The 26,549-nt window shown below is 32.5% G+C and overlaps 1 protein-coding gene across 1 annotated transcript in view; it reads left to right on the top strand.

Annotated features, from left to right (window-relative positions):
* Window positions 1-13,585, top strand: part of Gfrl (Glial cell line-derived neurotrophic family receptor-like) — a 188,210-nt gene extending 174,625 nt beyond the window's left edge. Inside the window, exon 16 of the mRNA XM_018551329.1 lies at window positions 13,367-13,585. Coding sequence (XP_018406831.1) covers window positions 13,367-13,585 — 219 coding nt within the window. The remainder of the gene's footprint in view (window positions 1-13,366) is intronic.
* The last annotated feature ends 12,964 nt before the right edge of the window (window positions 13,586-26,549 follow it).

Here is a 26,549-nt window from a genome sequence, read left to right as displayed (position 1 = left end):
TATTTATTTATAATTTAATAAATCATAAAATTAAATTTATCTTTAGTTTAAAATTAATTTTTGATCAAGTGATGACATTGTCCAACATTGTTATATTCACAACGTGCTTAAAGGAACTCTATAGAGGAACCCAGGAGTATTTGTTCTAGATTCCGGAACAGATATGGCAAGGAATCGTTACATTTCGGTGTTCGCGTTGATCGACCAAGTCGATGAAACCCAAAATGGTCTGCTATTTGCGTAATATTGTCATCTTCATTGAGATAAGGATGCGATACTATAACCTGTGTCAACCTCTCAAATGAGAACATCGTTAGATCTTAACATCTTAACATTGTCGACATTTTGGGTTTTGAGGACGTTACAATTGCGATGTTATTCATTAAAAAAAAAACACACACAATTTTGATATTATTATAACATTTGCGAATATATCTAATAATATATTATATGATAACATATTTGTCTTATTAATAACGTAAAGTAGAATTACAAATATAAAACTAGTGTTCTTAAATAGTGACAAATAAAATTTAAAATAAATTCAAACGAAATTATTAACAAAATTTTATGATTCTAATTCTACATGAAAACATAGACTTGTCGACAAATTAAAAATTGTATTATTTACGTGTTACTCGTAAATTAAAAGTTAATATATATCCTATTTGAAGAAAGTGCAGTTCTACTTATGTTTACTAGTTTGGTACAAAGTGTCCTCAATATCTTATAATGTACCATAAATGTAATGGTATAACATTTTCAGTTTATCATTTACAGAATCTATGCAATTAAATAAATATTTAATCGCATAGATTATGCAACCAGGCTGTATTCGAAATTTCGATTTATAATTTAGAGACGACAGCGTCGTTTCAACTGTCATAAAGAGATCGATCCAAATTTTATTACACGGGACGAGATAGAGGAACGGGTGGAGTTCCCGAGGCATCTCGCAAGCTTCATCGAAGATGCATGAGAGCATCAAACTACCTGACACTGAGCACCTTTCTTGGATTTCTGCATGATAAAACGCACTGCATAACGATTGTCGTATGCTATAACTGCCATAAGCCAAGTTCATAAACATCACTATGTATCTATTTAACTATGTTAAAACTACATGCGTTTTGAACAGCTCTTTTAATTTCTCTAATCACAGATATTAACATTTAAATTAAATAATTTCATGATTAGAATGTATGGCTTCAAAGTTTTAAAACCTTTTTGCTCAAAACTCGCGCGTGTCTAAGATTGTCGTAAAATTAGTACTCTAACTCATTCCTTCTCTGTTTGTACTGTTTTCCGTTTACCTTTCTTTTTTTAATTTAAACTTTTCACACGTGACGTCGTACATCCACATGAACATTCGTTTGGATTTCGTTATTCGTCTTAGTGCAGCAACATCTTATAGAGAATGACGATGCTGAGAAACGCGCGTCCTGATAATACCTCCTTACGTATACGTATTGCCGAGCTGCCAATTTGACGAGGAGAGAAACGACTTGTCGTCACGGCCGGCGGGACACGTAGTTGCGTTACGTGTTCGCGCGAGTATTCCGCTCACGCGCCGCGACGATTGCTTTCGACGAACGACGCGGTTCCTCCACGTCTATCAGTTCCCTCTGCGACAGCAAGACAAAGCGAAAAGCTACTTTTTTTTTATCAGTCTCGCTGTTCGAGCTGACGCGCGCGGATGATCTCTCAGAGAGAAGCCATCCTTCGCGCGGCTTAATATAACTCACATAAAGCACCAGACGACGACAGACTGCTTTACAAATCTTTAACGCGCGAGTTAATTCGAATCTTAAGTGAAAATTACGTGCAATACAATTTTCAAGATTTCTCTTTTCGTCAGATTGTTGCAACTGCTGCAAAAGTTGGCAGAATAATTAACATAACTAGCGAGCAACTAACGATTTCACTTTTGCCGCGTCTAGAAGCATGTCCGTAGATTCCGCGCGTCCTGAATTTTCAATTTAATTTCATTTCAACGGAAGCTACGAACTTGATATACGCAAGAGCTTGCCGTCTGAAGTTCGATGTTGAGACAGCGGCGCCGCAGGGGCAACTACAAAGCATAAGTCGGGGAAGAGCGATCTTTCATTTTTAACGTGGCTCAGATGCTTCGGGCATTTTAAGATCATATGTAAGATCAGAGGAGAGGTAGGTCGTCTCTTTGACAGTCAACTCGTCAATTTTAATCAAACTTTAATACTTGAATGTGCGACAGAATACTAACATATACTTCAATATACGAAAGAGGAATGTTAGGAAATATGGATATATACTTATATTACAACTCAATCTTTTCCTTCTTCTTTCCCTCTCTTTCCTTTGTGTACCGATATCCTATTCTCTTGGGAATACAATAACAGTAAACGTGACTATTTAAGAATTTTTTTAAACTCACACAAAACATCTTTTACATAATTTTACAACTGTTTCTATCATAATGGATAAATATATATTATAGCATTTTCTATATCATCCAATTATATTAACTATTATATATGTAATAATTATTGCAATTCAGCTTATACATTTTATTTTGACTTTTACTAGCTATATTGTTTCTTCTTTTGCCTTTGAAAGAAAAAGAAGAAAAAGTATTAAATTACCAGCATTTGCTCTGTAGATATAAATATAATTTTATTTTCCACGCTTTGGGATAACCCCAAAATGTAAAAAATTTTGCTTGATTAGATATTTTAACAAAAACTCAAGTTAAATTTGACATTATGAATTTAGCAGTGGAAGAAGGGAGCGTAGTAGATCACAAAACTAATCGCTTTATTTTACTTTATGTTCAATATCACTTATGAATGTTAAGTGCCAGATAACTCTTTGCATTCCGAACAGTCGATCTTCATGGGAGTATGAAATTTCTCTTCCATTGTTAGAACAGTCCAACGGAGCACCGACGCCTCGAGGGTGCTTTAGAGTTTAAGAACGAACACGCAGAACAACGGGAAAGACTCTTTAACACGCAAACTCCTTATTTTCACCGATTAAAGGGAAGCAGCCCATACAGAGGGTATTAACTTGCTGGACTGCTCTCATAATCTTTGGATCACCATACTTGACACGCGATTGTTTCATTCTTTCGGAAAAACATCTAATTATACATATGTATATACATTAAAAATTTTAATACTAACAATAAGTCATGTATAAGTATATAATATCTTTTTTGTACATAATATAATATATACGAGTGTTACAAAGTATTAAAATAAACATAAATTGATAACATTTTAAATATATTTTTAATTTTTATTTTTTAAATATAGGTAATCATAAAATGTATGTTAAAATATATTAGGAAGATACTGATTATAATATATTCACGCACACGTAAAATATATTGTACACAGATGTTATACAAACTTTTAAAATATAACTTTATTTTATATATATATATATAATTTCTCATTATTATTGCAATAATCAAAATTTTTCGATGTTAACGTATATTTTGTACATATATTTAATATGTACACACACATATAGTATATATGTATATGTTTATATACATATACGCACACATACATTAAAGAATAACATATAAATAAAAAAGCTCAGTCATAAGAGCAGTTTTTCTCCTTTTAGAAGAAAGACCACGTTACGGTAGACCACGTTATACTACCTTCTTTTCCCGGCGATTACTTTTTTGGCTCGTTTCGTTTACTTAAAGTTTGTGCAAACTATCTCCAGTGTTCACACATAACAGTGTGTTCACACGTACTTACCTATACCTATCGCTTGTAACACGCTCAACAACGATGCGGACCGCTTTCGTGCCGATTGTTTTTTGGGATTAACGCGATTTCAGCTGCGGCTTCATTATGCCTTTTCAAGTAGTAAATTGGAACAAGACGCGAAGCAATTTGCTGGCACGATTTTTTTATTTCTTTTCGGAAGCATTGTTTGCGTGTTTACCGGAGTATATACCAGAATATTAAAAATATTTTTATATGTACATATGTAATGTTATAGAAATTGAAAGAGAGAGGCGAAAAGTAAATACAAACTCTCATAAACAATACACATCATTTTTAAGCCAAACAGAAATATCATAGTTCCCTATTTCTTCTTCTTCCTTTAATTTACTATTCTTTTATCTTAGAATGTTACTTCTTGTTTTTATTTGACTCTGTCTTTTGACATTTATCCGTCATTTTACAAAGATATCGAGTAAATACACGATCATCTATGGACGAAGAGGCAAGTTATACTGGAGTAGTGATGTAACTTGCGTTGACCTTGATCGTTCGGCCGCGATCCTTGGTTAATCCTCTTATTTGTGGACGCTTTCTTCAGCTGAAAGCCGAACAGCAAAGCCGATAACGCTCATTATGCAGGTTTATACAAAATTTACGCGGTTCCGTGGCGTAACATACGCCACGTAGCTCATAATTGAACATTACCTCCTGAGTTTTGTGCTGTAATCCGAATATTCGATCATCAACGTTAATATGTTGCAGACACTTACAACGACCACGACAGCTTGTCTAATGCTCTTAATGCGATGGTGAATTAATCAAATTCATAATATACATAGCCGCTTGCTCATATACTTGCATACAACTTTACGACATTCAACTTTTTTAAGCAAAAATATATTTAACTAAAAATTATATGTGACATATACCGCTCTCATCTTCTTGAGCGTTATTCCACTAATTGAACAGGTCCTAAAGGAGACTTGAATGTATATCACATTTAAGTTATTTTTTTATTATTTCTCGGTTGATACTGATTTACATGGAAATAAAGGTCGAAAAAATTATCGTTTGATGCTTTAAATACCTATAATTACTAATATATTTCATTTTTTTTCAATAAATTAATGTACAATAAATATTTTTGCAATATATACTGCAAAAAGCATAATTGAAGTAGCCGGTGGCCTAAATCATTGTATATCGTACATGTAAATCTTCTAGGTTATGCCACGTTTTTGAAAGCATATAAATTAAAATAGTCAAAAATATAAAATTAATAAAATTAATAATTGATAAATCCTTATTCTAATAATAATATATATCAAAAAAGATATTAAACATATATTTAATAATTATAAATAAATAACATAAAAATATAAACAAATATTTGTTCAAAGCAAATCTTAGTGTGTCTAATATTTCTATGTAAATTTTTTTTACAATTCCCAGTTTATGCAATCTTGTACTTTTAATAATTCACAATTGAGAAATATAAAAAAAGAAATAAAGGAAGCAACTATCACCAAAATGACATTACTTGTATTGATCACTTCGCTTCGAAGTCGAGAATTTTCTTTATTTGTGTCACTGTATGTTACCGGAAATATTGCGATAAATTCCGAAGTTGTTGACAATTTGACCACTCTCTCACAAGCCACTGCAAATCCTCTTACACCTTATAGCTGTTTCAGCTTCTTGCTAGGTGAGTAAAAGGACCTCTAAATCGGATGACGATTAGCGTCGACGCGCGAGATTTAAGATCCGCCAAATCTAGCGATTACTCCGACAATCTAACTCGCTCGCAGAAAGAGAGAAAGTATAAGGTGAAGCGTGAAGAAAGGGCAGGCCAGCCGGGAGAACTCAAGTCGAGATTTGCACCCTCGAGTAAGGACAGACACGGAAAAATGGCGAGATCGTTGGATAGTCGGAAGACTCCGCTTACTTCGATGAGATACACCAGGGATGAAATATGAACGGGGATCCCGTTAACGATGCATCCCTCGGCAAGAAAAGGGGACGGACTCCTTAACGCGAGAGCGTCGGCGGGTTTTTTTCACGCACCAGCATTAGACGTTAAAGTGAAGTGAACAGAATATATTTTCTCAGATTAAAGGTCTCCCGGAACTCTATGAATATTTAGGAAATACGATTTACAGTCACGCAAAATTGCAGAAAATAATTAACGGTAGAGTGAATGTAAGTAATGAGAGATAATGTTAAATTATACAGGCAGTATGTTATATCCTCGTGTTGCGATAAACCGCATAATTTAAGAACCAATAAATAATAATTGTTAAATATTATACATTTATAAATATTAAATGATACAGTCGGGACATAGAGTTTTCTTTCACAAACTACTGTTGCTTCGTAACTTTCCGGTGTGCAAACAAGAGAAAACTTGATATTCTTAAAGTGAAAGGATCCCGATGTTGCCTGCCAAAGGAAGGGCCTGCTATCGTTTTTCGCGAATGTTATTCTCATTTGCATTGCGTGACGAGCCCGCTTTCCGTAAGCCTTTACGTGTTACAAAGGCCGGTGTGCGTTGCATGTCGTTATACCTTCTTTTCAAGTTCTTTTTTGCGCTTTCTACCCTCTATGCCCTCCGCGGTGACTCTACCCTCATTTACCCTTAGCCTTATCCCGATAGGTTTTACTCGCACCGTTTGCCGTAATTCTTCGTCTTTCATATATACGTTCATATCTCTCCCCCCCGTGTCTTAATGAGCAACGTCGAGCGGGCTTCTCAACGTCGTTATTGATTAAGTGGCCACGCGAAAGCGCGTCCGGATTCTTTAACGACGAAATTTTATTGACGGCTGCCTCGCGACGACAATTTTCCTCCTCTCTTGACGGTAAAAACTGTGAGGCACGAAATGCCGCGCCACATGATCGTGTGACGCACGATATTGTAAAAGAAAAAGATTCTTTTGGTACATGAAGTTTTATTACAACAAAAATTACTTTAAACCACTTTATTTCTAAAAAGCACAATTTCTCTCATCATTTATAAAAAAAAGTTCAAGATAAAATATGAAAGAAAAGAATTATTAAAAAATTAATTAGTTTATATGTGTATTATGTGACTGATATAAATATATAACTCGAGGAAAATATATTTCTAAGAGAATAATGACTATTTTGTAGGAAACTAATTTTTCATCTTATACAATTAATTGCTTACTGTCGCAGTTATTCGGTCATAATCATTTCTCATCCTTTTACTAACAGCAATATCATCGCGTCATTCACATACGGACTCTGTATGCTATTATATAGACTCTGTATATCCATTATACAGGCGCCATTGTTTCATCATTGCGAGCCGTAATTACAAGTTGTCTTCGAGCGATGACAGCAATAATCGTTCTCTGATATCAAATGTATACTCGATTGAAAGGGAAGATATCGAGTGGGATGCAAGAGCCAATGGAGAGATCGCCATTGCAGAATGAATCTGTCATCCATTAGCTGCATACGGTGTCTCAAAAGTTGTATATAAATTACTGCAGTAACATTGCATAGGTACCGATTATTTCTTAACAACAATTTGCCTGAATATTAATTATTGTTTGACGTAACATATAACTTTGAATATATTTCTGTAGAAGATAAAATACTATTCAAAATATAAATTATGTGGGATTAAACATAATAAAATTTACTTTTGTATCTCTTATATCATAATAATATTTAAATTTTGTTTTTAAATTAAAAATCTGATAATTATAAAAGACGATACAGAAAGAGCTGAGACACCCTATATGCCTCATACCTCTTGCTCCCTTTCCTGTCAACGTACACGAGGTCACGTTTGGATGTAATCACTCCTCCGTCCAGAAATCCAATTAGTCGACCATTAATAAACGATTCGTCCTGACGGAGGAGATAATGGTACCTGCCTCATCACCAGATGCAGTTGCACCTGCAGGTACGCTGCGTCTTGCACCTGTCTTCATTCACGTGGGGATAAATGGCCGATCCCGTGATGATGCTGTAAGGATAGAACCATTAGTTTCCAGTGATCGTCAATTGAGACCGTTTTTCGAAGAGAATAGCATGATCATGCTCGAGGTTTAATACCATCACATTTTAGCTCGTGACACTTCTTTAAGCCAATTGAACAAGTTACCGGTTTCTGCTCAGATAAGCGTGATTGGTCCTGCTTAATCTTCGTTTATACTACTAGAAAAAGAGCTGATCAATTTATATCGCACTACCAGCATGAATAATTCTAAATTTTATTTATTATTATTATTAATATTTATAACACGTTTAATTATTTATATTATTAATATTTGTAGCGCGTCTTAACGTGTGTATTTGTTTAGAAATAGTGTTGCGCTCTGCGCCTCTATGCTTCTGTATGTGTTATATATGTTAGAAAAATCAATAAAGATATAGCAAAAAAGATGATCGATCCTTGATGACAGTTTTGGCTGGAACGGTCGTGACAGCGAGTTGACAGATTATGCCGTTCGCAAATAAAGTTCCTTCTGAAGAGTAGTAACTGTGGTTTTTTATTTGGTGCGTGCGAAAGTGTCGCGAGAGCGCGTTCGCCTCCGGGAGTGTAACATTTCACGCGGCGAGCGTAACAGTATATAACAATAACTTTTACATTTTGTGCAAATTATATAAATACAGTTTCTTGTTAACTCGGAAACAGTCATCTGAGGTATTTATACCCCAGCGGCGAAAAAATGTATACAATGACATATTGTTTCTTAGGGATATTATTTCACATAATTTTCTTTTCTTTTTAATAACTATTTTTTACAAATTTTTAAACATAAAATTCTATCAAAAACTCGCAATAAAAAATGTTTTATTAATTATAAAGTCTGAATTTTTTTTAGTAATTCTGTCATAATAAGCTTAATTTTTAACGTATTTATTCCGTTATTTTATATTATTTAATATTTGTTTAGTTTTTACTTTCTTCAAAACATTGTGATCCATGTCTATAATGTTTTCAAATACTAATAAACCGGAAAACAATCAGTAATATACGATATGTTGTTAATATATACTAGAGATAAAAATCAGTTAACTTCCAAGTTAAAAAAAATATGATCCACCACCAGTAATTTACACACATTTTTATTGGAATTTATTCTAAGACTCATTTTACATTGACTAATTCTATCTCCTTTAATATCGGTTCTCGATATTATACGCAAATTATTAAACAAGATAGTTTTAATAGCTACGTATTTACTGAAAATTACTTCCACTTACGACTGTTAAGCGTCGTCTTAACAATTTTCATTCCTAAACTACTTAGGATCGCTTACACTACGCCTTTGTGAATAAGCTCAACATTATTCATTGTAGCCTTTCTATCATTAGATGTTTATGCAAATAATTTATTAGCTTTCCTTGTATATATCTACTTATGCATTTGCCAATTTCCAAATAATTGTATTAGCACGTATCTACCTGTAAAGCGAAATTATTTTGGCGAAACGCAATGTAACACGGATGTACTTCTAACCCTGAATTAATATGGTAGAAGAGGCACGTACCGCATAATACAAGAGAGCGTAAATTAGAACAACCATCGAGCTGCCAGTGAGTTTCGTCATGTGGCACGGCACGATATTAATTAAAGCATAACGTTAAACAACCGACGTAAACAGCAGAATGTTATGTTCGGCACGAAATCGGGGCAATTCGCAATTGATTTGATTGCTTCGATCGCCATTAATTATTTTAGTAGGGCAATACAATTATTATATTGAAAATACTCCTTTGAAAAAAATTAATTAGCAATAACTAACAATTGCAAGAAGAATTAAATAGTCGAGGATTATTAGGCAGTATGATTAAAAACGTGATTGGAATACGTAAGATACGATTGTATATATAATTATTCTGTATATTTAATAGATAGATTTAACAGATTTTATTAGATTTTAAGCGCGCCTAAATGTGTATGTCATAATTTAATGCATAGAAAGAGCATCAGAATATAATAATTATTATTATTATACTGAAAAAACATGTGTACTAAATTTTAATAAAATTATTAGAATAGGTAGTTTAATTCAATATTTACCAAATGTAAATATTTCCTAAATATAAATATTTATTTGATACACACAAGAACTATTAATTTCAAGCACCATTTTTTTTATTAAAATAAATATTTATTTACCGTAAGTGTGAATATTTAATTAGGGCTATTTAAACAAATATTTATTAAAATTTAATACATTTTTAATGTACACATAAATGTATTGTACTTTGTTAAATTTTTTTAATAATTGACTTAATCAAGAATAATTCGAAATAGATGAAGTCTGTGAAATTATTCAATTTAAATTTTGTGATGACGCTGAAAGCAGTTTGGTCTAACTTAACTTTATTAAAGCCTTTTGTTGAATTATTTGACGGTTCTACTGTGGGTGGAACTGATGTTTTACTGCAAAAACAAACGAGATTCTCGCAGAAGACCATTTACCATACATGTATTATTTCACAGCGAAGCCGGATTAAATAAAATATTATCCGGGGAAAAATTAAACGCGTGTCGGCTGATGTTGAAGCACGACGGGAGATAAGCAGCACAATCCGTGGAGTAAAAAAGTAGAAGTTACATATATCCGCAGCACACAATACTGTTGCGAATCTGTCGGATAATCCCAATGGAAAAAAAAGTCACGCCGCACATTTCTATTCAAAGTCGGATTATCTGGAAATCTAGTACATGGAAACACATATGGCAATTAAAAGCCTCGTCGACTTCTCCATGTAATAAAATTATAATGATAATAGCAAAAAATATATTAAGTAACTGGCAACTTTCACATACTTAGCTACTTTATTTAAAGCACGAATTATACACACAATCAAACTTTTAAACAATAAATTTGTCGATTTAGGACTGAAAAATCTAAAACTAAAAATCCTAAAACTAAATATTACTTACTTCAAAGTGTACTCATTTTATTTGAGAAAAATATACATTTTTTCATTTATATAACATGAATTTCTTCTTGTCTTATTTATTTTAAATTATGATATTTAATATGACGGACAGCTCGAGATCTGCAGAAAATAGTCAAATTTATATAAAAGCTGCTGATGCGATTTTTGAAATCCGAGTTATATACAAATTTATTTAATTCTTTTTTTAATTCTGTGTGATACATCTGCTATTTTAGATATTTAAATTAAATAATTCTACTTGACAGTAAAAGGGACGGAACCCATAAATAAAAGAAGAGGCGAAACACGCCAGATGTGCCTAGCCGGGTTTTTAGGCTAATTAAATGAAACTGCGCGAAGCAGTAATGATCCAAGCATGGCCTGACAAAAGCCCAGTACGATAATTCATTTTACGTATTGGCTGGTGCTAATTGTAAACCCGAGTTTCTCACACGTGGCGAGTTAATTATTGAATACGCAGATATACTACAACGTTGTTTCGCGGTTAGATATCTTCATTACCTTTGTATATCAAGTATTACGTTAAATATTATACATATCTTGACAAAATGGAAGCAATAATCTCAGAAAAACAAATTTATTATTTAATGCGTATCAATATGGGATGCAATTAAATAAAAAAACCTAAGCAGAATTCTTCATAAAAAAAAAGCAAAAATTTTATAATACCTATTTACGTCACAAAATTACCCACAGAAGTATAGATTATATTATGATTGCGAAGCATAGTATACTTAATTTCACGATGTAAACTTTTGATGCATCGAAGACATATCTCAAATTAGACGACTCGCGTCGTTTTTCCAAGCACCAAAGATATCATGGTCGAACTCGTCGAAAGTTTCATTCCACGCTGGAAGCTACACCGACTCGTCACAGCAAAGTTATTCGCGCAAGATTCCAGCTTCTACGCGGAATTTAATCTCATTGAAAACCTCGCTCGGCACGAAACGAGCGAATGAAACGCCGGCGTTGAGAAATCTGGTCGGGCCACGTGGCGCACCAGAAAGATATCACCAAAAATCGCTTCCAGCTTCGCGGACTTCTACGCCGGAAATTAAAGATTCAACGAGCCGAGGGTAATTTTGGGGACGAGGAACAAGGGCTGCGCGTAGCGGATGGGTAGCGGGAGAGGATTGAAAATGGAAATCGATGCTGGATTCTGTCTGGAAAGAGGTACACGATAAAGGAAGAGGGGTTACATTCGACGTCGTTAAGTCGTATTCGAGAGAAAACTTGAATTCTGGTAGGACAACTATTGATAGTAAAACGAAAAATGCGCGTGCTTTCGTGAAGATTATACTTTGAAGAAGAATTTATTCTGATCGTTATAAACGATCTAGATCTATTGTACCTCAAGAATTCTTCGATTAAAGTAAATGCATTTCTTAAATGAAAATTTCACAACTTCTAATCAATTCATTTTTTCCACAATGTTTGTAATAAATTAGTGTATATAAGTATACTAATATTTAGTTGATCATAAACAAGGTTATTGGAAACGATAATTTTTACTTGTAATTCCTTCTTCAGCTTAATAATAGGTACATAATTTTTTCTGTTAAATATCGCTTTTAAACTAAAATGATATAAAAAGAATTAATAATAATAATTAAAAACTTACAAATATTAAAAGGATACAAAATTCATTATGTAAAATAAAAAATAAAATGTAAGATCAATGGCCAAATGAAAGTTTAAAATGCTTAACAATAGTATGGTTTATAATATAAACAAATTTAAAACAATTGCATACAAATGAATAATATTCTTAACTTAAACAAATAAAAAGTTAAAACATTGAAAAGATATTAAGATATTATAATTAAATTAAAATAATTGTTATCATTATTACGATAACAATTGTTATGTAATAAAATAATAAAAAGTCATCTAAGGAACCATATTTGAAGCTGAACACATATCAAAAATTAGAAAATACAAAAATATATAAAAGTATCAACGAACGCATTTTTGCAAATCGCATTGTATTAAGAAATAAAGCTGAATCAATTTTTCAAATTTTAAATAATAAATTCTTTGTTCTCAAGCAAAAATATGTTAAGTCGATAATATATATAGAAAAGCCGAAATAGTTGTCACAAAAAGAATCTTTTTAATAATAATCCAAAATAATAGGGTAGGTAAAATTCGAAACGCAATGCACAAATTATTCCAAATTAAACATTTAATTAAAATTCATTGGAACAAATTAATACTGTGAAAGGCAAATGTTTTTACTCAGCTTTGAGCTATCTTCAGCGTTTAAATATAGGAAGAAATAGAACATTTTTTAATTTTAACTTTTTATTTGTTGAACCGCAAAAGATTGGATGGACATATCTTGTGATTATTATTTATTTGCAATTATTCGTTTTGTATTTTTATATATAAATAAAAACTACCTTGTTAATAATTTTAAACTTTGCTCGTTTGACTATCGACCATTCGTTTACTAAAAAGTCGAAACAGTACATTTGTAAATTTGAACACAAATCAACTCAATGTGACATTGAAATATTAAAAAATCAGAAAGCGAGAATGATTTTTCTTATCATACATTTATTATTTAATTATATTAAGTTCACGTTGAAATAAAAAAGTTGCTTTTATGCAAAAATTTGATCTCTATGTATGTGTGAATTAAACTAAATTTGAACGCGCTAATCAACATGCTCAATTTGCAGGAGGAGTGCGCGTCGATGATGCAAGATCTCAGCGACAAGATCAACAATAAGCATCATGAAGTACGCACGCATCCACTACTCTCGATCTTCAAGATGGCCGAGGTTGAGGTGAAGATGCCATACAGTAACGAAGCGACGAACTCCAGGTCGTCGTCGGTGCTCCTTGTTGTTCTGTTTGCAATTAGCCTCTTCGGGTCGACGTGCCTCTTTGATTCGTGACAGGGACATCAAGATATCACTAAGAATCTGTACCGAGTATCCTCCTTGCGGAGGATCGTCACATGTCGCGTTCACGTGGTAGCGGCGGTTCCGACAATAGGCGGTTCCACCCTGATGAAAGAGAACTCGTGGCCTTGAAGGGCGCAGATCCACGAAGGGAAGAAATTGCCGCCTACCCCTCGATCGCCGTGCGGATCGACAGATCGCAGGGATCGATCGGCGGATCCGCACAGCGATCCCTACACATTCCCGCCGATCGCGGATCGCTCACCGCGTCATTGAAGATATTATTAAATATATATTGATATTTAATGATATTTTTGTTACATATTGCATCTCGACAGGGCGTCCTCGAACTTTATTCTAATTAATTCTTCGACTATCGTATAATTCCGAGTCTTGGAACATGCAATGATTACCATAGCTGATATTAAATTAATACTGTATAAAAAACAAAATTATTTTTCTTTTCAGACAAGATTCTAAACAAAGGAAAGTGTGCTCTTATTTTTGCACGTTAATATGTATTTTATATATACATATATATATATATATATAATGTATGTTTTTGTTTTAATTTTTTATTTCATCATTTACTTTTTATAGCAATAAAAGTGACATCAATGAAAATTGTAACACGTGTTTAAACTCTATTAAAACTGCTTATTTCGAGATTATCCAGATTTTATTTTCCAAACACACGCACACATATTGGAGAAAATAGCAAATTTACATTTTGTACACAAAATATTTATTGCATGTTCAACAGTTTGAAAGCATTTACTGTAGGTGCTAATGTATACAAGCGCGACAAGTATGAAGATACTGCGTTATATTATAATAATATTGTAATAACATTTACAAAATAGTGCTATTGCGCTACGCGATACTCGAAGGATTAGTGATAGATGATCGATGATGCTCTGGACGATCGACGCCGCTTTGAGGTCGGGTTTGATGAGTTTTGGAAACGAGATTGACACGGAATACATTTGTCAAATGCGCGAAATCAAGTAGAAATCATCGGCCAATTGTGTTTTCATTTTTCATGATAATTCCGCCGTCAAAAGTGTTTTGCAATGAGACTATTGCGCGATCGATATGCAACCGACGTCACTTGGACGCGAGCTGCTTGCATTGCGAGTTAATCATTAATAATCGTACGCGGTATTGATGATGTTTGATCACATGATGATTTACGGGCGAGTGATTGATGGAGAATAATATTTATGACATATAAAAACTGAGAAATGTTACAAAAAGGAGTAATCGAGATTTTTGTGTTCTATAATGAGATTAAATAATATATATATATATATAAAAATTATATATATGTTCTATATATAATGTATATATATATATTATATATATATATACAAAAATTTTCAATGCCCAATCTTGATTGACAGACAAAATTATAATCATTCCCTAAAAAAGCGGAAGATTAACGCAAAATCAGTGAATAGATAAAAACATTTTGTTGCAAATTGTTGAATAAAATTATTACATATGTATATACACTCGAAGTGTTTTATTTTTAAACGTTGAAATTCTTCTCACAATTATATATATATTATCGTTAATATTATATTACAATGTTAGTCCAGATGGAAAACAAATTAATAATTCGAATTAATTCGCGCTTTTGATGCGACAGAGCGGCAATATTAGTAAATTAATTAAAGAAAAATAAAAATAAAGACATTATATAAAAACCGCACCTTTTCGAAGTTGGCCTCAAGAGGCATTCCGTAAAATTGAAATAAAACCATAGAATCGATCATAACAGATCGTGATAGAAGGGCAGAATGCGGTGGGCGCGATTTGCGATCGTTCGGGACGAGAGTATGGCACGTGTATAATAAATTGACCGTAACGCGAGAGGCAGTCTGTATAAATGGCTAAGCACTAATCTACTGTATAATTAATGGCCAAGCAACGCAAACTTCCTCCCATACTGGACCATTAGGTGTTTGTTAAAGTTGAAATCTAAACCTTGAAGCACATGCGTCTATACGATGTGTCGCGAGAGACTCGAGTGTATAGATAAATGTAGATTGTTGATAGTGATGTAAACAGAAGAAACGGTGTATAATAGAGGTAGCCTGGAAATGCGGTCGAGCGAAACAGTCGATCGTGGTCCGCTCGTTTTCAAGTTTCAAGTCGCACCGATGTATACGAAGTATCCCGAGTCGATCTCGACAAATGGTCCACGAATTCTTTTCTCTTTCTCTACGTCATTTTTCTCATTTTCAAATTCCATACAATTCAAGTTGTAAATATCTAATTATCTTAGAAGTGTACGGGGTGCCTTAGAAAATCTAAGTCCTAAAGAGGCAAGACGTCCAATCAAATTTTTGCTAAATAGGAAGATGGCCTCAGAACTTGCTAGATAATATCGCCTTAATATCACACATATAGATTTAGAGATGCCAATACAAATCCGACAATCGAACTTTCAACTCATTATGCAGAGGAAGTATATCATTAACCAAATATAGAGAGACACGAGATAACTTTTTTTAATTTATATTTACAAAAAAAAAAAGAAGCAATATGTCTTCTCGTTAGACATTAATTGCTCACAATGTAAGTGTACTTTTGCTCTCTTCGATCGTTTCTTTTATACATTTGTGTCATCGATTATTTTATTAGCCGATGGCGCCGATAAGGGCGGCGCATATCAATGCGAAACGGCGCGGCACCTCGCATCGCGTCTCCGTAATTATGGCGCGCAATGTCAATAGTTCGTGACTGTGGGAGGCACCCTGTATAAACGGTCGATTTGTCAGCCCGGACGACGAGAGGGGGATACGAAGCGGAAAACTTGTAAACGGCGACCGAGCGCTTGACATTTACAAATTATTCAGAAATTCACGAGCTGGAATTATTCAGCAGCCGGAGAAGTCCTCCCGCTGGCTCGATCATAATCTCGATACCGGCGATTAATAACCCTCGGGATTCCTATAATTATCTTTCGCTCCGACAGACTCGTCGCTACTACACCCATCTCTTTTAAAGATGATGAGTTTAGTGTTTCAAGGATCAAAGACAATCTTATTTTGTCAGCATCGAATCTCGATAATGCTCCGTCAGTAATTTGTTTCGAACGGAAGCGTTTAATTACATTTTATTTAATCAAATTCCGAATGCATTGAAATTTAATTATCATAGATGGCAAATGTAGAATAGCTGAATACAAAATTTGATGCAAAAATGTCAATCGTAATTTGACTCTTTCCATCTTAATTACTTTTCAATGCAATATCAGCCCAGGTACATTTCTTCATATGCGTATATATAGCTTGTAATTTAAGTCTTACATTAATCACACATTTCCGTGAAAACTTTATAATTTATTCTTTATTTATATGAAACGTTCAACTTATTTAAAAATAAAAATAGGACAAAAGAATAAAAGTACATATTATTAATTAAATTTTAAATTTTTTTTTTTAAATTGTACTCATAATATTTATAACCTTTTATTACTTTAATTCCTTTATAATTTATCTATTAATTGCCTGTTTATCTCCATTTATCAAAAATAATTTATAAAATAACGATCGATTTAAACGGGAATACTAATCCCTGAAAAATAGGTAGGCAAACAATCATTAAAACGTAAAAATAACGATATCACTACAAAAACTTTTCTTATCCTTTTAATTCTTGTTAGCCGAATAAAGTGACGAGAAATCCGTTGGACGGAATCTTGAGGATTATAATTGCACTATAGCTTCAGGCGAATCCGGGAGCCGTCGGAGTTAACTAATGAAAACTTGCTAGATAATGTAGCGGCAGGAACAATACGGCAAATAAATAGAGCCCTTCTATGCATACGATATACTCTATAAAATATACGTTATGTAAGCATATACATATATATATATATATATAAATATAAGTAATGCAAGATAAATGCAGACAGCCAGTGCGTTCTGGCTGCATATTGTTTGTACATGGACAAGTGCGAATTAGACGACAAGTTGTAATACGGTAATTCAATTAGGTGACATTCGTCGATCTAAGCGCGAGTGTAACTATCGCCTTGTGTGTGTGTGTGAATCCTGGATGCAAAATACGAGAGTGCGTTTGTGCGTGCCAATCGTTCCCCGCGCTCTTCCCTGAATTATATTACATTAAATAATAATATAAATTGTACTATTACTGCAGATTGTAAAGCGATTATAAACGCGCAAATGCCGGTGTGAATACCATTTCGTTCTTTCGTATTCCTCTTTAGCAGTGATTATTTTGCGTTATAATTTAATTCACGCTATTATATGCATCGTAATTTCATTATTTCCGATCTTATTGCATAAAAAAATATTATAATCAAGTACTCTTTTAAATAATTTTACTTAATTGTGTGTTAACCAAACTGTGCCTAATCTATATTTATCTTTGCAACAATAGTATCTTGAACTTTTATCTAAAAAATTATATATCAATCTTTTAATAATCATATACCTTTATGCTAATCATAAATTTTATTTTCTGCTTAAAATGCATAGGACAGATAAAAACTGATATCCAATATACATACAACGGAAATATGGTACAAGAAAAAATGAGAATGGAATCAGATTTATTGTGGTTTAATGCAACACTAACATATCCCTTCTCGACACGTTGGTTAATTTTAATTAGTAAGTATCATTTAATAAACTAGAAAGAGGATCCTATTAAATAGTAGCAATTTAATTAAATTAAAATTGTTGAATAATCAGAGAAATGAGAAAAAGCGCGAGGCGGATTGTGCGTGCGTGACGTGGAAAAGCAATAATGTATAAAATTTATGAATTGCGGGCATGTCGCTCAAAAGAACAGAAGTTAATGTCACGTTATACATACGCGCATGTAGTCAGGATATAATATATGTTGATTAGTTAGAAAACGGCGAGGCTAATCGTTTCAGTGGCTGCGAAATTGGCTCTTCGGGGACGATCGATTGAAAAGCAAAACAACTCTTCCCGTACAGCACACTTTATCCAGGAGGAAAGTCTTGTAAACGTCCTTAGGACACAGGACTTTCTTTAGACGTTTTTAAAACGTCTCTGGAGGTCTGTGCTGTATGGCTCTTAAATAAATTCGATCTGTCTCGAAGACGTGGACCAAACAGGGAAATCTCGCAACGAGCGTAAATCAAGGTTGAAAGATCTTCTTTTGAGTTACAGTGCAAATATACGAATTATTCATATATCAGATAAATACGTGAAGTGTTCCGTACTTCAGTCATTCATTTCAACACTGTAGATTTAAACCCATAATTAAGATCGCATGCGCGATTATAATGTGCGCATAAAGAATTTAACGGTAACTCGGTTCAATTAGTTTAATATAACATTTGGTAGAAATGCAAATTGCATATTTTATTGCTCTGAATTGTGATTTCGTTAATTTAATGCCTGTATTAATTCGTTGCATTTTAATTGTATATTTTCACTAATTATATTCTATGGAAATGTCACATCAATTAATTCTGCACATTTAATCGTATCTATATTTTAATTAATTATTAATTAAACATACATTTCAAAATTGCGCCGGTATTTTCATTTGGACATTGCGCCCATTATTCTTTGAAAGCTCTACATTCAATCTTGATCGACACGGGATATTCCGAAACGGTGGTGTAACGGCGGGGTTTGCTCGAAGTTTGTACTCGCTGCATCCGAAATGTAAATAAGTGCGGAAGTAATGCCCCTAGACGATCCTAGATCGTCGATTATAGACGCACGAATATCAGCCGGTAAGAACAATTACGCTCAATTACTACTCACTGGCAAGGTACTTTTGACGCACTGTTCGCTAAAAGAGGCGAGTAGCTTTAATACTGCTGCATTCAACGAATGCAACTTTCCTCCACGAAGCACGGGTAGAGCGGTATTGTGTCGATACTTTTGTCACACGTTCGACAACAAATTCTATTTTACTATGAGACATACTTTTGTGAAATTGTTATTATCCTTATATGTTTGATTATAGTATATATTGAGTCTTACACTAATACGTTGTGCTTTTTATATTACGTCCGACGGATAAATTCATTCTCCGTCTTTCTGTCTTTTTATCTTTCTTTTGCATATATACTCTGCAAAACGGATCGCGCTACGTACATTGCGATCTCTTGCAGACATCTCGCAGAGTAATATCTCCTTTTATTCTTTCTCTGAACGAACACTTGGATTGTATGTACAGAACATACGCGAGCGCACGTAATCATCATTAATGTACACTAAGCGCTGCGCCTGTATCTATTCGTGGCCATCTCATATGGTCCAGTTGAATCAGATAATCAAATATCCAACGCCAAAGTCGAGACTGTACGCGGCCTAATTACTCTCCGTAACGTACTGCGCATTAGATATACGTATATACGTCGAGAAATCGTGATTTCGACGGTCAACGATACTGATATCCACCTTGCTGAAGAATCATTTCTATAGATCTCACAAACACAACGAGATACGCATCAGAGGGTTGTCGTACTGCATTTTATCGTGTAACAATTGGTTTTTAAGAAACAGCTCAGTCAATAGAGAAGTAATGAGTAAGCATCGAGAATTTTGTTAATATTTTTCTTTTCACACTAAAGAAACAAGTCGTTAATACTTTCATCACAAAATAATTTTTCTCAACATGACACAATAAAGTAGGGTCGAAAACATTATACGTTTATACATTGTATTAATAAAAAATATAATTTATTCACAACAGACAACCAGCGATAGGCTTACATGCTTCTTCGTTTGATTTATATTGTTTAGATAAAAAGCCTTTGTTTAGTTTAATCTTTAAATTTTTCTCTCTCAATTTAATTTCAAATAATGTTTTACCTACCTATTACATATCTTAACATTTTTCCACGTTATTCTTAATAATTCCGTGCTTCGTGCGAACGTGAGGGGTGACTGCTTAACTGTAAAAAGCGACGCGAGGGCAATGCAATAATTACGCATGCATGCGAGATTGCGCACGTGTGTGTATGAGTGTGTGTAGCCAATGCGTCGAAGGGCATGGCGTTACTGTAAAGAGCTTGCTTTGTGACCGCGATGTTACTTTACGACGATGCGACGATCTCACTTGAGAGAGTTGGTAAACTTCCTCATGTTCCTCAAACTTGGCCGCCTCTTGCTTTCGCATAAAGTTTATATTGCATTTTGCTTGATTACTAAGCTTACAAGATGATACGTTTAGTTTTACAGGAATTAAAATCTAATCGCTATTTATAATCTTATTTTTCAATTAAATAAATTTGCCGATAACTTATCACATATCATATTTAAAAAGTAGTGGTATATAATGTGTAAGTTACAAAATTAAAATTTTTAATTTTAGTAAAATGCAAAGAGGCTTTAATTCCCTAGAAATTATATTGCTAACTAATTATTAATTAATTAATGGACTCGGTACTGTCTTATATTGAAAATTTCATCATAAATTGTTGCATAACAATTTCTCTGACATTTTAATTGCACACAGTGAATATTAATTAATCTTTAACTTGCACCAAAGTGTGGGATTATTCTCTCAAGCAAACTTCTTAACAAAGTAATATCGTGATTGCAAAGTAACTTCTCTTTACGGTATTAATTCTTCCAAACAAACCGCAGACGTGGGTCTTCGTACGACTCGTATACATTCTAACTTCCTCGCGTATCATATTGTACATGGACTATTGCGACCCGCGCGAATACCGAGTGATCGAACTGATTCAACAGCTCAATGAACTTTTCGAAAGAATTTGCGCTCTTTTACACAGTATTCTCCACAATTTCATATCAATCGTCGCAATTTGATGAGTTATTTATAAAAATATGTACAGAGAATGAAAAATTTGTTCGAGCGCAAATACAATCGAAAATGTTTAAAGCACACAAATTGATTTTGAAATCAAATATGATACGGAGTTACGCTCAACTACGTTCGAGCTACTGTTTTTTTAAGTATTTATATACTGCATATATTTACCGTTAGGTTAATGAAGAAACGTCCTTAATTAAATAGAAATTTTTCTCCATTCGCTTAAAATAGCGAAATTTTTCGAGTCGAATTTTAGAAAATTGTTATGATATCACAAAGTGATTTTAAAATTTAAGAATTTAACAACACACACAATTACGCGAGTTTTCCGAGGCTTAGTAATTATAACAAATGATGACGAATTTGTTAAGATAATCGTAAAAGCATATCGTGTGAGTTCTGTATCGAAGATAAAACAGAAACGCCTCAGAGGTAATTCTTTAATACGTAAAATCAAATATTTATTATTTATTGTTATAACACTCCAAGAGTGGCGTTATTTATTGAAGATAATCTTTCATAGAACAACTTTGTTACTTCATGTAGCGCTATTAAAAAAAAAATATTGTACAATTTTTAAAAACAGAAAAAAGGATACGTCACATACATAAATGTAATACATGTAAAATAATTTACAAAATAAGTATTACTAAATATATTACTACAAGTATTACTAAATTACAGAACTTTTACCTCATGCGTCTTTAAGCCATATGCATCGATATCAGGCTATACACAGGCAAACATTAAACGTACAACATTGGGGATGAGGTGTATTATTTTCTGTAAATTTTCACTGCTGAATCCGAATCCGGCAACGAAATTTTTGTAATATAAGTATCAGATTTTTTTTTTAAATTGAAGTAAAAAATCTAAAGCCAAGAAAACACGACTTTAATCACTTTTGAAACGATGCAGATGAACATGACGTGTTAGAGGCTTTCAATAGGGATTGAATTAAAGCTTGAACTTTATACTTTGATCATAATAAAAATAATATTACCACTCAAGATAAATGGATAAAACATTATTTTTATTTATATTTCAGGCAATATATAGAAGCATATAAATTTAATAAAAATATACTATATTGTGTTTTTACCTATATAAATATTTATATCTGATTGAATAAATTTTTTTATTGAAAAATTAAAGGAGTGATATACGTGTATTTTAATAAAAATTACATTAAACTTCTAGGAAGACATTTCTTTCAATATCATATAAAACACTTAATATTTACACATTTATTTATTAATACATTTAAAAATTAAAAAATTTCATTTAATTTTCTACAGTAACGATATTTATACCGGATGCATGAAGGCTTAAAGTTCTGCAGCTTTACAAAACAAACGAATAGAACAATCTGTAACCGTCAATTATGTCGTATCCAACGATCCGTCAGTCTCTTCCAGCCTCGTGCTTCGAGATTCGCGTAGCAATAATATACAATTAATATTAGACTCTTACTAAGATATTGTATTAATTAATTTAGTTATTAGACCATTGCGAAGTACGAAGACTCGCGGAATCGATTATGCCAGTCATAATTTCGAAACATTTTGTGACAAATAAGACAGAAAGACGAGTGAATCGCCGAAATTATAATTGCTATTTGGTTATTAATTAATTAAGTACATTATTAAATTTATTAATTCCTTGCGTCATTATATGCCTAATTTATTTTAAACTGTAAAAACTATTATCAATGCAAATTGAATTATCAATCGATGAGATCAATCGATCGATGTATCATATCAAGTTAACATACATTATACGTTTTGTTACATACTCCTTGTAGTATTAATTGATAATTACTACATTGGATATAAATATCGATTATAATTTCATATACCTACTTAGAAGAGTTATTAATTTGATATTTTATTAAAGAATGTCTAAAAATAGGAAAATTAAAAGGCGCAAGGAGTTAAATGTTAATTTTCTCTGCTCAAAATCGAGAATAAAGACGGTGGTTCCAATTGAACATATCAAGGCCTTGTAGGAAAGGCCAGCCAATATCCGAATTTCTATTCTAATTTCGCGTAGATTCAGTTTTTTCGACGCTTTTTCACGCGACAGAAAACATATGGGAGCTCGTGAAACGGCTCGATCGCGCGGTGCGCAGCTTCCAAGGATTATCTTGGAAATAATGTATGATCTGATATAAATATGCAGGAAAATCCTGTCCACTGAAGTTGTTGTCGTTTACTTATTTATTATACAATCAAATATCCCCTTTTATCAAATAAACGCAATATATCCTTTATTAACATTTTTCCATTAATTACCATTTCGTATAAATTGTATCAGTGCAATACTATTTAACACGTAACAGTTTATTTAATTATACACTAAATATTGCTTGTACATACACATATATATCCAACATAAAAACACATTGAAAACTGTTCATATATTATAATAATGTGTAAATAATATAAATAATTATTAGTATAATGCTAAAAAATATCATAACACATAAATAGAAAGTGAAATTGAGTTAATGTAAAATTTTGTACAATATAAAACGCAACTTTATATATTTATAATATCAATTAAAGCAAAGTACTTATCTGAAGCTGAATACCTATTCTGAAGATGTAGTTAGCAGCCTCCAATAAGGTATGAGAACTTCTATATCGACTGTAAATTCCAAGTATATCTGGATTTTACCAGAGAACGGCCATATCGGTCTTTTTGAAAGCTCCCGTACGCTAGCGACACATCAACATCAATTTTATAAAATGATACTACGTATCGCATGATCGATATTGCTGATAAAGCCGTAGGTCGAAAATGTGGTGCGAGGCTTATCATCTGTAATATACCGAAAATTAATGTTCAGCTCAAGTCCCGATTACATTAACAAACTGTGAATATAAAAATAGTATACATATATTTTATGTATATATATTTACATTTACGTAATTTTTCTTTTGCTACAGCTTGGGTCGGTATGAACGAAACATACCGTGCATGTGTGAGGCTTACAAATCCACTGATAACAGCGATAGAGCATGGATCAGAGAATTATACATATATATTATACACACACACGTATACAATAACATATATAATAATTTTTTTTAAACAAGAAAAACAATTGTATTTTGTTTTTAAGTATTTTTACAAACTGTTAATATCCAATTTTCAATATTCAATCCGATAAACTTTCCTGCAATATACAAAATAGAATTGAGGAATATAATTCACTTTATTAAATTTAGGATCGCTTATATGAACACTATACATCAGTACTAAGAGAAGCATCAACTATAATCAAAGTTAGATGTGTTGGCTGGAATAATATTTCTACTATTTTGGATACATCTATCATCAACTTGATGTATTTATATAACTGAATTGATGTATCCATGTACCTAAGTAGTCTCGTTTGAAACTTAATATTATTTATATCATGCTACCTTTCATTGCGATTCTCTCTATACATACATGTTAATAATTGTGATAAACGTATATCATTACGTTGGTGATTAAATTGAAAGGACACTCGAACAAAATTCAAAAAATCAGGGATCGAATCTTTGATGAGATAACATCTTTTGCAATTAGTTCTTTACAGATTTAAGATATCAGTAAAATCAAATTAACGATCAAATTAAATTAAATTTATATGATCATTATTATTTATATTTGATTGTACAAGTTCGAAAGTAATTAACACGCACTTATATATCTGTTGTGAGGATTCAAAATACATACACACATATAAAAATGTTATTATAATATCTAACTTTAACCGTAATTGATGCTTCTCGTACCTAGTTGATAATTTATTTTTATCTTCTTATATTCCTCCAGCCTATAGTTTTTTCCAACACGCCTCTGATTAAAAAACTACAGAATGTTTAATTTAGACCTACGTGCTTAGATGTTACACGATACTGCAGATGAAAGAGAGTAGGGCTTAATCAGTTTGTCGATAGACAAATTGGCTTATGGACGGTCGAATCTGACTGGGTGGTTTACGGACAGCGAGAAAGTGCAACGTTATTACCAGTTCCTGTATGACAAATCTTGAGTACCGAACACACGAGAAAATCCACGACGTTCTAAGTTTCTCGACATTTCTTTTTGTAGAGGTTGTGTTTGAAAAAAAAACACGGATTAAAACGACATTAACGATTTTTTCAAACTGCTATAAATTGAAAGTGACAAGAAAAAGTGCTAATACAGATTAGCAGTTGTGTTTAAGGTCCTCAGAGAATATCGTATAAAATTAAGAAGGTAATTAATCTTGGATAATTTTCAATGATGCGTTTTCAAATTTTTAATTTGTTTTATCACAAACAAAATCTTAACATAAATATTTTTATATCATTCGATCGTTGAGGCTCATGATGAATTCTAAAGTATATTTGAATATTTTTAAAATCTTATGTACAAATACATATGTAAAATTCGTAATCTTTCAGTCATTAAGTATGTACTTGCTCAAAAATTTTAAATACATTTTGTGTGATATTTAATATATTATTAACATTATATGTTTTAATGGCTCTTTATCATTATCCTTTCACTTTGTAAAAATTAAAAATAATTAGAAATTTATATCATTTTTTCAAAAATTCTTTTAAAATATTTTAACATTTGTTAATATGATAAACTTATTCTTTCATCTTTATGTAGTATGTTATGTAATTTTGTAGTATTATGTACAAGTCTATATGTTTAAAGATTACATTTATGTAAATTATAATTTGTATTTATCTTTACAAAATGTTATTTTCAAAAAATGTTTCGCTGTATAAATATTAATAAATCTGTTTTTTTTTTTAATTATGAAAAGGTTCATTTGATGAAGGACGATTTAAAATGATTACTGAAAAACCACCTAAACTCCGACAACTACTAATTCGTAGGTACATCTTATAAATAAGCTTAATTTAAGTCTTTATGTTAGATAGAAAGAACGATTTTTGCTAAAGTTTCAAAAAATGTTTGGAAAGACACATATTTGAACACAATTTTGTTGGACTAACAAAATAATTATGCAAAATACTCAATGCTGCAACTGCAGTGACAAGATTTTGGCCCCGAGCATGTCAGCGCTTCGACCCCTCTACTTTTCTCTATACCAGCGACTTGTCACTGTACTGCGATGCTGCAAATAGTTTCGTCATTTTAG

Source organism: Cyphomyrmex costatus, unplaced genomic scaffold (assembly GCF_001594065.2).
Source record: "Cyphomyrmex costatus isolate MS0001 unplaced genomic scaffold, Ccosl1.0 scaffold14, whole genome shotgun sequence".
Classification (NCBI taxonomy): Eukaryota; Metazoa; Arthropoda; class Insecta; order Hymenoptera; family Formicidae; genus Cyphomyrmex; species Cyphomyrmex costatus.
Note: the sequence above shows the minus strand (reverse complement) of the source record. Positions and strands in the feature narration are given on the sequence as shown.